Raw genomic sequence first — 13346 nt, 5'->3', positions numbered from 1 at the left:
TCTAGAGATATTCTGTATGTATAAGATAACGGAAAAGATTAATATGTCTCAAAATGTGTTGAAAGCATAAAGATCATCAGCATTTCAGAAAAATAAAGCATTCTTTGCCTGATCTAAACTACACAGCAAAGTGTGTATTTGGATTTTTAATATTCTAGCTCCTTCTCAGTGTTATTCCCTTTTGAGTGAAAAGTTAAGAACATCTGCTGGCCAAACATGCCCACACTCACCCATTTCCTGCCGAGTACTGCACACTCCAACTCCATACTCCTCTAGGACTTTGGCAGCGGCTTCTTGACATGATCCAGTATTCCGTGCAAATCCAAGATAGTTATAGGAACCCATGTTTATAACACCTTTAATTATATTCCCTGTGTACCTGTATTTCAACAAAATAAAAGTTCATGAAAAATGAGCAAATCTAATACTTACATGTGATAGTAAATATATTGTTAATACAAAAAAAGCACCATATGTAAGAAGTAGTGAGAATATGGTCTAGATGAAAAGCAGCTCAAACTCACAACCAATTAGGAAAATGGAAAAATGAAATATCAATTTTCACTCATCTATAGTGATAAATATTTAAAAACTGTCCATATCCAGTGTTGGCCAGGACAGTCTCATACATTGTAGATAAGAATATCAGTGAGTACTTTTTTCTGGAGGACCATTTAGCAGTATTTATCCACTAAAAGATACGCACACCCTTGGCCTCAGCAATTCTCACACTCATATGAAAGGATATATACATAAGGATCTGTTAAGAGTTACTACACAATTTATTTACCTTGTTTTCCCCAGGCACATGGACCAGTGATATTCTACATGGTGAAGGTCAGCCTGGGCTACTAAGAGAGGACAACATGGTTCAGAGGCCCACCAACCTAAGATGGACATTAAGTGTGGACAAGAAATAACTGCTGCTTTAACTCTGAGATTTTGGGGTTAAGACCAGATGATGTACCCCAACTTGCTATGCAAGATATACATCTATACTGTGTAGAATACTAAGCAGTCACCATAAGGAGTCTGCTGTGAATATATAGAAGAAGGATGTTACCAATATGTTAGCAAGTTAAAAAAGCAAGATGTGTAATGATTTTTATAGAATGATCCCATTTTTGTAAAAATCAGAAACTACCTTCCCAAAACCCCAGTAGATACAGTATATACATACTGCACCGAAAACATCTGGAAGAATGACACACAATGAACAGACAACAATGGTCACCTCTGTGCAGTAGGGATTTGTGCAGAAGTTAGTTGTCATGGGGAATCTTCAGTTTATCTGTATCTTTAAATAAATTTTTTAAATCTTCAATAACAATGTGACTATGGTTTACCTGTATTTTTAAATAAATTTTTTTAATATTAAATAATGACAATGCAACTATGTAATACTTGTGCAATGTCCACCAAATTAAAGCTTACAAATATAAAAAGTTATCTAGTCAATCCACGTAAATAAAAACACTCCATCTATCCTTGAATCATTTGAGAAATCAAAATATTCAGAAATATCAGATACTTGATTATGGTAAATGACATAATAAAAAGACAGTTTTTCTTTGTTTTTTCATTTCGTTTTTAAAGTCAAATTTTGTTCCAACTATGATCTAACACAGTATCAAATGTAATAGAAAAATGTATTATAAAAATCTCAGAAACACTGGACAATATTCAAGGAAACTAATCGTGTATTCTCAGCTTCTACTCCTGTTTCACAGATGACTCAATCTGCAATAGAATATTTTTTGAAGTGAAGAAATTCTTTTTTATTGTTGTCAAGAAATAATTTCCCAACCAGGCTCACTTGAATGACCAGTTGTAATCATGAGATTGTCTTTCCATGATGTCCACCCTGGCTCCAGGCACACTACAGATGGGTCGATTCCAGTTGTCCCTAATCCTCATGTAGAGGTTCCTTGTATAGAAGTTTTCAAAATCTTGATACAACGACACAAAGTCCTGCCAACAAATGGTGAAATACTGTAAATTTAACTGAGCTACTTTAAAATTTTTACAACTTCCCTTTCTGTTATGCAAGAGCACTTAAGGAGAAGTCAATTATGTAGAATTAACTGATATGGAAAACATTTGGAAAGGCACCAGTTCTCTGTTTATCTTAAAACAACTTGGCTTTGATGGCTGACCTATATGAAATGATTGCAAATTTAACTATCTGACTGCATGAATGTTGAACCAAAGAATTTAACTTAATGAAGTAGGCCTCATAAAAATAAACCTTAGTTGTACAATTCTGTCATTAAACCTTCCCAGTATTCCTTCCTAATAACCTCAAAAAGACTGCTCTTCTGCCCCCACCCTAGTAATATAGTGGAAGAAATGCCATTAAAAACCCCTGCTTCCAGTTTCAAATTAGAAAAATAATTCCGAAGTTAAGATTCCATCCTCTGCATATTTTCAAAGATCAAAATGAAACGAACCCAAAGGAGAATGAAAAATCAAGAAACACTGAAAGGCAGATTATATAGAAAGACACCTTCTCAGGTTTCTTTCCTTGGATAGGAGTTTTTGAAAAATTTTAAAAAAGAAAAAAAGATTCTCAAGATGAATTCCCATGACCAGGGGGACTTAAAGCCCTTCCTCTCCTCCCGGAGATTAAGTTATACTAAAACTTAAGTCTGTAAAAAATAACGTCTCAGTGAAGCTAAAAATGAGTGCATAATGTTATGATGTCCCATGTGGTATGACCATTGCTCAGAACAACGTGACCAGATCACATGAGACCTTTTCAACTCCTAAAGATAAAATAAACCAAGCAAAAAGAAAACTCTATTACTGTTTTACTACAGTCAGCAAACCACTGCTCCTAGCCCTCAGATCTGAGCTTGATGCCAATCTAAATTAATCTGTTAAATAAGTTTATCAAAACATTCAAAGTTTAGGCCTTATTCTGTGAAAGATTTTCATTGCTAAACAAGATTATATAGAACTTTAAGATTAATAGCCTTCTATGACATTGGACTCTAACATGCTAAATAAACCTTACATTAGATAAAATCTCCTGAAAGCTGAGCAGAATCAGAAAGTACCCTTAGGAATGTGCAGTGCCTGATACCATCTCTCTGGCTACTGGTTCTAGCATTTACATTTCCTTAAAGAGAAAATAACCACAAATAATGTGTCTTTTACAATTGGAAATGTATTACTGAAAGAGTTTATCACTTTTGTCTAGTCCAACAAGAATACTGGATGACTGAAAATTGGAACAGAGACATCTAAATTCAAATTAAGGACTTGTTTGGCTATTATTCACTATACATCTATTTCCCAAAAGAAAAAACAAGAAGAACAAAAATCATCTCCATTTCTTTTCAATTCACATAAAATAGAGTAAACATACTAACTCTTCTTGAGCTCATTTTTTTATAACCTCTCTAAACACTGCACATTAATGTATTTAATGTTAAATACTTGACAGATACTCCATCACAAATTTTTATTAGCAACAAAGCAATCTTTTTTGTTTTTACTAAATGTACATCATAAAAATTTAGCCTTGTCCTATCAAAAGGAATGAAGTAGAGCTTTGGGTAACCATGACATAGCTGTCTGTGGTTAGGAAAGAAGGGATGCAGTTTGGCTGCAGTTAGAAGGTTTAATAGAGACATCTGAAGGGCAGCTAAGCGAACATCCTGCACTTAGCAATGAAGTAAGAAAGATGGAAGGGGGTCACTATTCAGAGTTCAAGTTCTAGGCAATGTGAGTATCTGTTTCCAAAAATATCTCATACACTTGAAATATTCTAGGACTAGGGTTTAATTGGAGGAATTATCTTTTCAATCATTTATTCAAAACCTTTTATAGAACATCTCTGCTAGCCTTGGGATACTTAAAGAACAAGACAGTTCTTTATGCAAACAATGACACTCCCACTATTGCTACCCTTAGCTCACCCCCATTACCCCGCCTATCCCCATCCCACTCCACATTCCCACCTCCCTCTTCTTTCTCCTCAGTTTAGTCACTGTGAAATGACTAGTCAGGGCCAGCCTAATACTTGTTTGCTCTGTCACTGAACAAACATTTACTGAGCCGTGCTTTGCAGGCACTAAGGCAGGCAATGGGGATAAAAATGACTGAGATACAACTTCTACGTTCCCAACGAACCCTTAGTGTAGTGGAGAGGCACATGAATAAAGTTACAATACAATATAACAATACTGTAAAGGGATGCTTGCCCAGAGAGAGTATCTAACTGGTAGGTGAGTAGCAAGGACAGAGTCAAGTTCAAACAGCCTTCCTGCACTGTCTGAACTTGATGTACTCTCCCTGGACATGTTTCCTGAAGACCTTGTACATACCACATATATCAGCACAGATACATATATGTCAAGTAGAGAACAATACCTAGATGAGGCTACACTCTGGACTGTTGGGCTTGAAGTACTCACCAGTTAAGTGACTTCTACCATTTGCCTCAAAGAGAAGAATTGAAATTCATGGATTTCTTAATTAGGGATCATTGAAGACCTTAACAAAAGTAGTGTCTCATCTATAAATTAGCCAATAAATAGCCTTTACTGCTTAAGCCTATTTGAGATTAAGTTTTTTAGAAAAGCATCCTAACTGTTTAAAATAGGTACTATTTATTCTAGTGCATATATAAAGGCCTTAAGATGACAGAGAAAAAGGGGTGACTGAGTATTATCACTTTCAGAAGTTGACTTTATAACTGCCCGTATTTGTTGAGAGCAATTCTAGCCCAACACATGTGCACAAATACTTTTTAAATGATGATGATAATGAATAATTACATTAGCAACAAGAGTTCCCATTTACTAAGTACTTAAGATGTCTTGCAAAATCACATGTATTTTCTCTTAAACAACCCTGCACCCTCTTATAGAAGATGTTATAATTTTTCAGAAAGGCAAAATGGTTTTTCAAGTTAGGGAACTAGCCAGAGGCAGGGCCAGCAACTGATCTAGGTCTTTTAATTCCAAAGTCTATGTTCTTAACCCCATGCATTTCCATGGCGTATGATTTTTTCTGTAAGTTTTATGTGACAGAGTTTGCTGAGCTGCCTGACTCAACATGCGTATTCCAACTTACTTAGCCTACCTAACATAACATCACAAGAAAATCCACTTTGGTGGTAATGAGAAACTTGTCTATCTGGAAAAAATCATGGCACTTCAGAACACTCAGACACTGAAATGGAAGGCTACACACCTGAAATCTTCTCTTTAAAAACACACTAACACCGTCTGCAGTATTTCAGTACTGCTGAAATATTTCAAGACATGGTGACAACCAACATATTACTACATACCAAAGACAGGCTAGTGAAAAAAAAAGTCCATGGCATTTAGAATTTTTATTTTGGTGACATATATTCTAGAAAAGGAAACATCCTCATAAGTTAAATCTAAAAATAGTTGAAACATGGCAAATTGTTTCAAAACTTTAAGAGAACTAAAAAATCCTGAAGAATTCCTGCCTGCCTGAACAACTCTTGACAATGGAGTCATCCTATGGTTAAAAAGCAATATACAGCTAGGGTTATTTTTTATAAATCAATAATGTTGTCTTTACCCCTGTTTAATGAAGAAAATTAGGTGAATAACCTGTGAAAGGTTATTAGACTATTAACTTAGAACTCTGAACTACTGTTAAGAGTTTTCCCTACTGTTCATATAAGATACTACTGTTCTTTCCTGTTTTAAATGTCATAGACAAGAAGTCACTTCCTTGCTGTTCCTATGCTATCCATGAAGGCATAATAAGAGATTTCAAGATTAAAGACACTTCCCCTTGGATCTAAAACTGAGTCATGTGTGTCTGCATGTGCGTATGTACACACACACACACACACACCCCGAACAGTAAATACCTCAAAAGACTCAAAACTTTTCATTGTATAACCACCACTCACAACACTACTCAATTTTAAATATTTACTGAATGTCTAGTATGTGCCAAGCACTCTTCTAGGTACTGGGTTAAGTAGTAAACAAAAAGGTAACAGTAATCTCTGCCCTTGTGGAATTTATATTTTGGTAGAAGAGACAGCAACTAAATGAGACATATGTATAAAATATACAGTATGTTAGACAGACATTAAAAAATGCTAATGGAAACAAAAATCAAACAAGGAGGGGGTAAAATGCTGGAGTCATGCTAAAATTTAGCTAGAGTGGCCAGGTAAAATAAAGAAGGAAAAGAAAGCATGAGAACTATCCAAAAGACTACCTAGAGGAAGAGCTTTCTGCAGGCAAATGGCAAATGGAATGGCGGAGGGGCAGGATATACTTGGTATGTTCAAGAAACTGCATAGAGGCCAGTGTGGCTGGAGCAGATGAGTGAGGGACTACTAAGCAGTAAGAGACGATGCCCAGGTTAAAATGGAGTTGATAAGAAGTGGTGGATCTGGATTTTCTGATGAGCCACATGTGATGTGTGACAGGAAGAAGAATCAAGAACAACTCCAAGGTTTTTAGCCTTAGCAACTGTCAGAAAATTGTCATTCAAGGAGATGGAGAAGACAACGAATTGGTTAGCAGAGGATGTCAGCTCACTTTCAGACATGTAAATATTGAGATGCCTCTGTGGAGATGTCAAGTGGGCAGCTAGATATACAGGTGTACAGTTCAATAAGGAAGTCAGTACCTGATATAAATTTGGAAGTTACCAGAACACACAGGTATTGACAGCCATGACAATGGAAGAAATCACTAGAGGAGAGGAGTGAACACAGCCGACAAGACTAAGGAAGTAGAAAGCCACACCCACATCTACATCTAGAAGTTGGGCAGATAAGGATACGGCAAGACACAGTGAGAGAAAATAGCCAGAGAGGCAGGAGAAAAACCAAGCAATTATAATGTCCCGGAAAACAAGTGAACAAATGCTTCTGGAAGGAGAGACTGATCGACTGTGTCAAATGCTGCTGGCAGACCAAACAAGGTAAAGACTGAGAAAGAACTATTAGGACTAAAAGGACTATTTTGCAACACAGGTGTCACAGGCGACCCTGAGAAGAATCATTTTAGCTGAAGCACTAGGGGCAAAGATCTGACTGGACTGGGTTCAGTAAAGAGTGAGAAGCAAGACACTGGAAACAGAGGTCAGGGAACTTTGCTCTAAACAGAAGAAAGAACGGAGCAGAAGATGGAGGAGAAAGTAAGATCAAGAGAAGGCCTTTTTTTAAGATAGGAGAAATAACACATTTTAAATGGGAATAACCTAGTAAAGGACAAACTGATGTAAAGCTGACTCACCAGAATTCTAACGGTCACAACTGAATGTGTAATAAACAGGGGCAGGCTCTACTGAATGGCCAGATTTAAGTAGGGCAGATCACTTTTTTATATTTTTAGTTATTTACTACAAAGGTTGTCACAGAATTTCAAAATTCTTTAGTGAGACATATAACTACACCAAAAATACAGCTTAAAACCTAAGGGAACTTCAATATGATTTCTAAAACTGGGATCTAAGAACTATTGAGGGCTCATGGGTAGTCTCAAGGATCCACAAATTCTATTATCATGTTTTAACTTCCTTTTTGAAATTTTGACCAACATTTAAAAATAAGTTTACCAAAATGGATTAAAGACTTGAATGTAAGTCATGAAACCATAAAACTCTTAGAAGACAACATAGGCAAAAATCTCCTGAATATAAGCATGAGCAACTTCTTCCTGAATGCATCTCTTCAAGTAAGGGAAACAAAAGCAAAATGAATTCATGGGACTACATCAAACTAAAAAGCTTCTGTACAGCAAAGGACACCATCAACAGAACAAAAACGCATCCTACAGTATGGAAGAATATATTTGTAAATGACATATCCGACAAGGGGTTAACATCCAAAATATATAAAGAACTTACACACCTCAACACCCAAAAAAGCAAATAACCTGATTAACAAATGGGCAGAGGATATGAAGAGACAGTTCTCCAAAGAAGAAATTCAGATGGCCAACAGACACATGAAAAGATGCTCCACATCACTAATCATCCGGGAAATGCAACTTAAAACCACAATGAGATATCACCTCATACCAGTAAGCATGGCCAACATCAAAAAGACTAAGAACAACAAATGCTGGTGAGGATGCAGAGAAAGGGAAACCCTCCTACAAAGCTGGTGGGAATGTAAGCTAGTTCAACCATTGTGCAAAGCAATATGGAGGTTCCTCAAAAAGCTAAAAATAGAAATACCATTTGACCTGGGAATCCCACTCCTTGGAATTTATCCAAAGAATACAACTTCTCAGATTCAAAAAGACTTATGCACTCCTATGTTTATCGTAGCACTTTTTACAATAGCCAAGAAATGGGAGCAACCTAAGTGTCCATCAGTAGATGAATGGATAAAGAAGATGTGGTACATATACACAATGGAATATTATTCAGCCATAAGAAAGAAACAAATCCTACCATTTGCAACAACATGGATGGAGCTGGAGGACATTATGCTCAGTGAAATAAGCCAGGCGGAGAAAGACAAGTGCCAGATGATTTTCCTCATTTGTGGAGTATAACAACGAAGCAAAACTGAAGGAAAAAAATAGCAGCAGACTCAGAAACTCCAAGAAGGGAGGAGTGGTTACCAAAGGGTAGGGGTGTGGGAGGGCAGGTGGGGAGGGAGGGAGAAGGGGATTGTAGGGTATTATGTTTAGTACACATGGTGTGGGGGATCATGGGGAAAACAGTGTAGCACAGAGAAGGCACATAGTGGATCTGTGGCATCTTACTACACTGATGGACAGTGGCTGCATTGGGGTATGGGTGGGGACTTGATAATATGGATAAATGTAGTAACCACATTGTTTTTTCATGTGAAACATTCATAAGAGTGTATATCAATAATACCCTAATAAAAAAATTAAAAAAAAAAATAAGTTTACCACTTTAATACCCTAACAGTACTCAATTTAAATGTGGAAGGACTTAGGATACATCAGACAGGGCACCAGTTCTTTAACTTTTACATTCTCAGTTAATAGTAAAAATCAGTTCCAAACTGCTGAACAAAAAGGAAAGTGGAATAAAAAAATAAAAGCCTCAAGATTCAAAAGACAAAAAAAGCCTAAGAAAAAGCTATACTGTTGCTCCAAACAAAAATGCCCAACAGGTGACAGGGAAACTCTTACGAACCTAGCACTATGAGTAGTGCAAAAGGAGAAAGTGGTGCTGTACTACAAAACTCTTTCAAAAGTTTACTTTGGTTATAGCTTCTTACCAGTGAGGAATCCCTAGAGTGAATAAAAATAGATGACTGCTGATCAAAGGCATACGATTCGGCAATAAAAGGGAATACATTACTGAAATAGATGAACTTCAAAAATATCATGCCAAGGGAAAGAAGCCAGACACAAAAGATCACACATTGTATGAAATATCTAGAGACAAAAACAGGATTACTGGTTGGTTGCCTAGGCAGGGGAAGAAGAGAGAAGAAGTGGAGTGACTAATAGGCATGGGGTTTCTTTTTCAGATGACAAAAATGTTATAAAATTAGATTATGGTGCTGGCTGCCACCTCTGTAAATATAAAAACCACTGAATTGTACATTTTAAACAGGTGACCTTTATAGTATGTAAATAACATCTCAATAAAGTTGTAGAGCTCTTTTTAAATCCATAGAACTAAAAAGGAGGAACCAATTGATAATCCCCCAGCTTAATACATCAAGCAACTATACTACGCTAAGAGTTTCCAAAGAGACTGCTAAAGTGATAATTATCAGAATGTTCTTGGTAAGCTCTTTCTGAAGGTCAAGAATAAAGTCCTTCCAGAAATTCCTATCAATGTATTTCAATCAGTTTCCTTCTTTTGCATCTTGAAAATTAAACTTTCAGGATGTGGACATATAATGTCCCTTCCCAGCATCCTATCCCTCCCATTTTTGAATATCTGATTGTGAGCAAACTGCAGAGTTTAGTAAGTTGGGTGGTAACTACCTACCATAAATTATTCCTAAGCCTTCTAGATATTTCCTCATTTCCTCTCTGGATATTAGAACATTTTTATTAATTCAAGTTTTTGCTGTATCTATCACACATGTTTGTAGACTAGTTCTGCCTCACATAAAAAAGAAACAAACCACAGACTGGGAAAAACAACATTCTCATCCAAAACACCACTAATAACAGAGGATCAGGCAGTAAAGAATTCCAAGACTTTTATGCAATTTACATAAAATAGAACAAACTCATGCTAACTCATTTTTATTAGTGGGACCCTGTGACTCAATTCTACCTAAAGTAACATAAGAATCACCAGCATGACTAATTAAAATGGGCTCTCTTCTGTGAAGGAATGAGAATGTAACTAGGAACTACACACAGTGAAATGAAGAAGTGGAAACATTTGCATTTTATGAGAGCAAGCACTTTCTCTTACCTCTTTCTAGTGTTAACACTTTAAAGCTTGCATACCTTCCTCAATACATTTACTCCAGCATCAGAAAACAAATGATCTAGCATAAGGCTTAACAAGTCTTCCTTTTCCTTTAAAAGCTGAATTTTTATAGGAAAATGGCAGAATCCAGCCATTTTAACTGCTACTGTTATCTACAACAAAAATCCTATTGAAATGAATTTGAATAAATTAGTACAGTCCTTCTCTAAAACTGTGGAAGCAAATGTCCCCTTCTGTCCCAATTTCCTCCTATTAGAGTTATTTCCTGCTTAACTGTATGCTACTCAGTTTATATTTTTGTTCCCCATCTGCGTACAATTCAAGCACCATTTACCTGTGAAATGCTTTGCAGAAGTCCGTAAGTTTGAATTAAGTATTTGTTTCCTCAACAAAACTATTAAACTACTTAATAAAATCTATGCGTTCCAATTCTGTAACACAAAGTTAAGTACACATAGGCAGCCCCAATACTTAAACAGTCAACTTATCCTCTGATAACATGAAACAAATTCCAAAGACAATGACTCATTCATGAAGTAATTCTGGTGCACCCTTATTGTACCATTCATCTGTCACACTCTGACAGAGCACCAGCTGTGCCAACTCTCTGGACAGCCCCTGCTCAAAAACTGCTCAGGATTCCTCACTGCCTATCAAACTTTAGTTTGACATTTAAAACACAATTTCTCATACATTCACGTTCCAGGTTCTCCCAAACATTCCTCATGCCTATACTATCCCCTCAGTCAGGAATGCTGTCTACACCACAATCAGAATTCCCCCGACCCACCAGTTCTGCATGTCAATTACCAGATCTCTACACTGCATTGATACTATGAGAGGTCCTTTCAGGTAAAGATTTCCTAATTTGAATACATGAATAAAACTTCAGCTCCCATATCAGCCAGTATGACCATCAACTCAGTGTATTAGGAAGATACTGGCCTGTAAACAAGTAATTATAATACCATACAACACAGTAAGTGTCAAGTAAGCTATAACTTATAATAAGGAAGTCATACCTGAGGTATGTAAAAAAAAGTCAACATGTGAATGCACTCTAGCTGAAAGTCTCTTAGGGATGTACGGGGGCAGAATAAAGGACAATCAAAGCAATTTTTAAATTTCTTCTGGTTTTCAATGATAAAAATTAGTTTGACCTCATTACTAGACTTCATTCTGAAGGCCAGAGCTTTGCTTGCATTAGGTATTCATAACAATATCTTCTTGATGAATTAACTTGTAGGCATTTCAGGGCAGGAAAAGGGTTGGTCAACTTGTGGTCCTGGGGCTGAGGGCGGGGTGCCAAATGGTTGAGAAGAGAGAGAAGAATGCCGGATCTGGGTTCTCCCAGGACATAACCCTCAATCCACATGCTGACTGGTTCTGGCTTCCTAGCACTGAAGAGGTCTTTTCCTTTCCCGTTTCTTGATGCTCTCCTCCCCTCCCCTTCTCCCGTGTGATGCCATCCATTCCCAGTGTTTACTGGCTCCTCTCTCAGTGGTGACCCTGCTGCCATCACATCTCCTCTCTCCTTTAACACCCCACAAAAGTAAGAGATAGCATGGACAAAATAAAAACCTTCCTTCTGAATCCCTTCTCTAATCCAGTACATTCCCTAGGCTGGAGGACAGCCTCTCTATACTTCACATGCTAAGAGCAAACAAGTTTGTTTTTAGTAAAATCAGGCATTTTTTGACCTAATTTTATTTATTTTTGAGAAAAGGTAATCATGTTATTATAGAGAACTCTAGAGACATAAGGAGTATAGTGAGAAAAGTGAAGTTAAGTAAATAAGGTCCTACTTCTCAGAGACAACCATTATCATCTCTCTTTACCATTATTAAAACAAGATTGTTTTCCACTGTAAACAAAATAGCTCAGCCACATTCTGTTTTAGGGCAACTTTGTTTTAGGGTGAGGAGCTGATCTGTAAACCAGACATCTATATATAAGGTATCTATGAAAAAACACGAGTTCTGAAAAGCATAATTTTTTCAGAAGACTGTAGATACATCTTGGGATACAGTATGGTTCATGAACAAAAAGAACACGGCTTTTGGCATTTCACAGACCTGTGTCCGAATACCAACTCTGACACTAGGTATCTTAGGATACGTTACTCAACTTGCAATTTTTAGCTTTCTTATACATAAAATAGGAAGAGTCTTGTGATGATTATATTAAAGACATGTTAAATGCTTTTAATTTCTCCATGCCTTTGCCTTATTTTCAGCTTTCTTTGTGACATTTTTTCATTAACTTCATCAGGAATATTTTTATTTTAATGTGAGCCAAAATTTCTAAAGAAAAAAATGAGTGAAAATACCAAGATTTCTATAAACAGCTTCCAGTTACAAAATCAAAGACTCTCTAACACTTACCTGTTGTTCTTCTCTTTCTGTTGCATGGTGACACTTTTCAATTCTCCAATGCCTCAAAAAATCTCGAAGATACCCAAAGAGAGTGAGTACACCATACCCCACGTAAGTAAGCACGGCAACCAGCATTGGTGTTTCCTCAAAAGCTTCATTAAATGGTCGTTTATATAGCCCTCCATTTTGTGTAACATGATGGATCTAAAAGGGAGATTAAAATGTTTATTTCAATCACAGTAAGAAAAAGATTACTGCTTAAAATCTAAGTCCTTACAGATTTGCATTTAAAAAATCCACTAAGATACAAGCAGGACAAAATTGTTTTCAATGGAAATAAGTTGTAAGTTGCACGTATTTCAGATGAACAGCAAACAAAAAAAATAGAGGGAAGACTGCTTCAGAACAAGGCTCAATGATTTCTATCATTATTTAATTTTTTGAACTAGATCCTAAGATGCATAATTTCCTTTGTTCTAATAAAGAAAACAGAAAATAGAAACTAACAAAGAGAAAGCCTATCCTGAAAAACAATATATCAGCTTACAAATGAAGTATCAAATTTAAATT

At 36.4% G+C, this 13346-nt stretch overlaps 1 protein-coding gene across 3 annotated transcripts in view; it reads right to left on the bottom strand.

The window, feature by feature from the left end:
* The window catches only part of SPTLC2 (serine palmitoyltransferase long chain base subunit 2), a 120846-nt gene that overhangs the window by 82800 nt on the left and 24700 nt on the right, over window positions 1–13346 (bottom strand). For all 3 annotated transcript variants that reach the window (XR_005030429.2, XM_036913039.2, XM_036913038.2), the window contains exons 2-4: window positions 12786–12980; window positions 1817–1971; window positions 231–379 (exon numbers count right to left, since the gene is read on the bottom strand). Coding sequence is in view for 2 of the 3 variants with exons in the window: in XM_036913039.2 (XP_036768934.2) it covers window positions 231–379; window positions 1817–1971; window positions 12786–12980 (499 nt within the window). In the remaining variant the exon portion in view is untranslated. The remainder of the gene's footprint in view (window positions 1–230; window positions 380–1816; window positions 1972–12785; window positions 12981–13346) is intronic.

This window comes from Manis pentadactyla, chromosome 11 (genome assembly GCF_030020395.1).
Source record: "Manis pentadactyla isolate mManPen7 chromosome 11, mManPen7.hap1, whole genome shotgun sequence".
Taxonomy (NCBI): Eukaryota; Metazoa; Chordata; class Mammalia; order Pholidota; family Manidae; genus Manis; species Manis pentadactyla.
The sequence above is the reverse complement of the archived record's forward strand: the minus strand, read 5'-3'. Positions and strand labels throughout refer to the sequence as shown.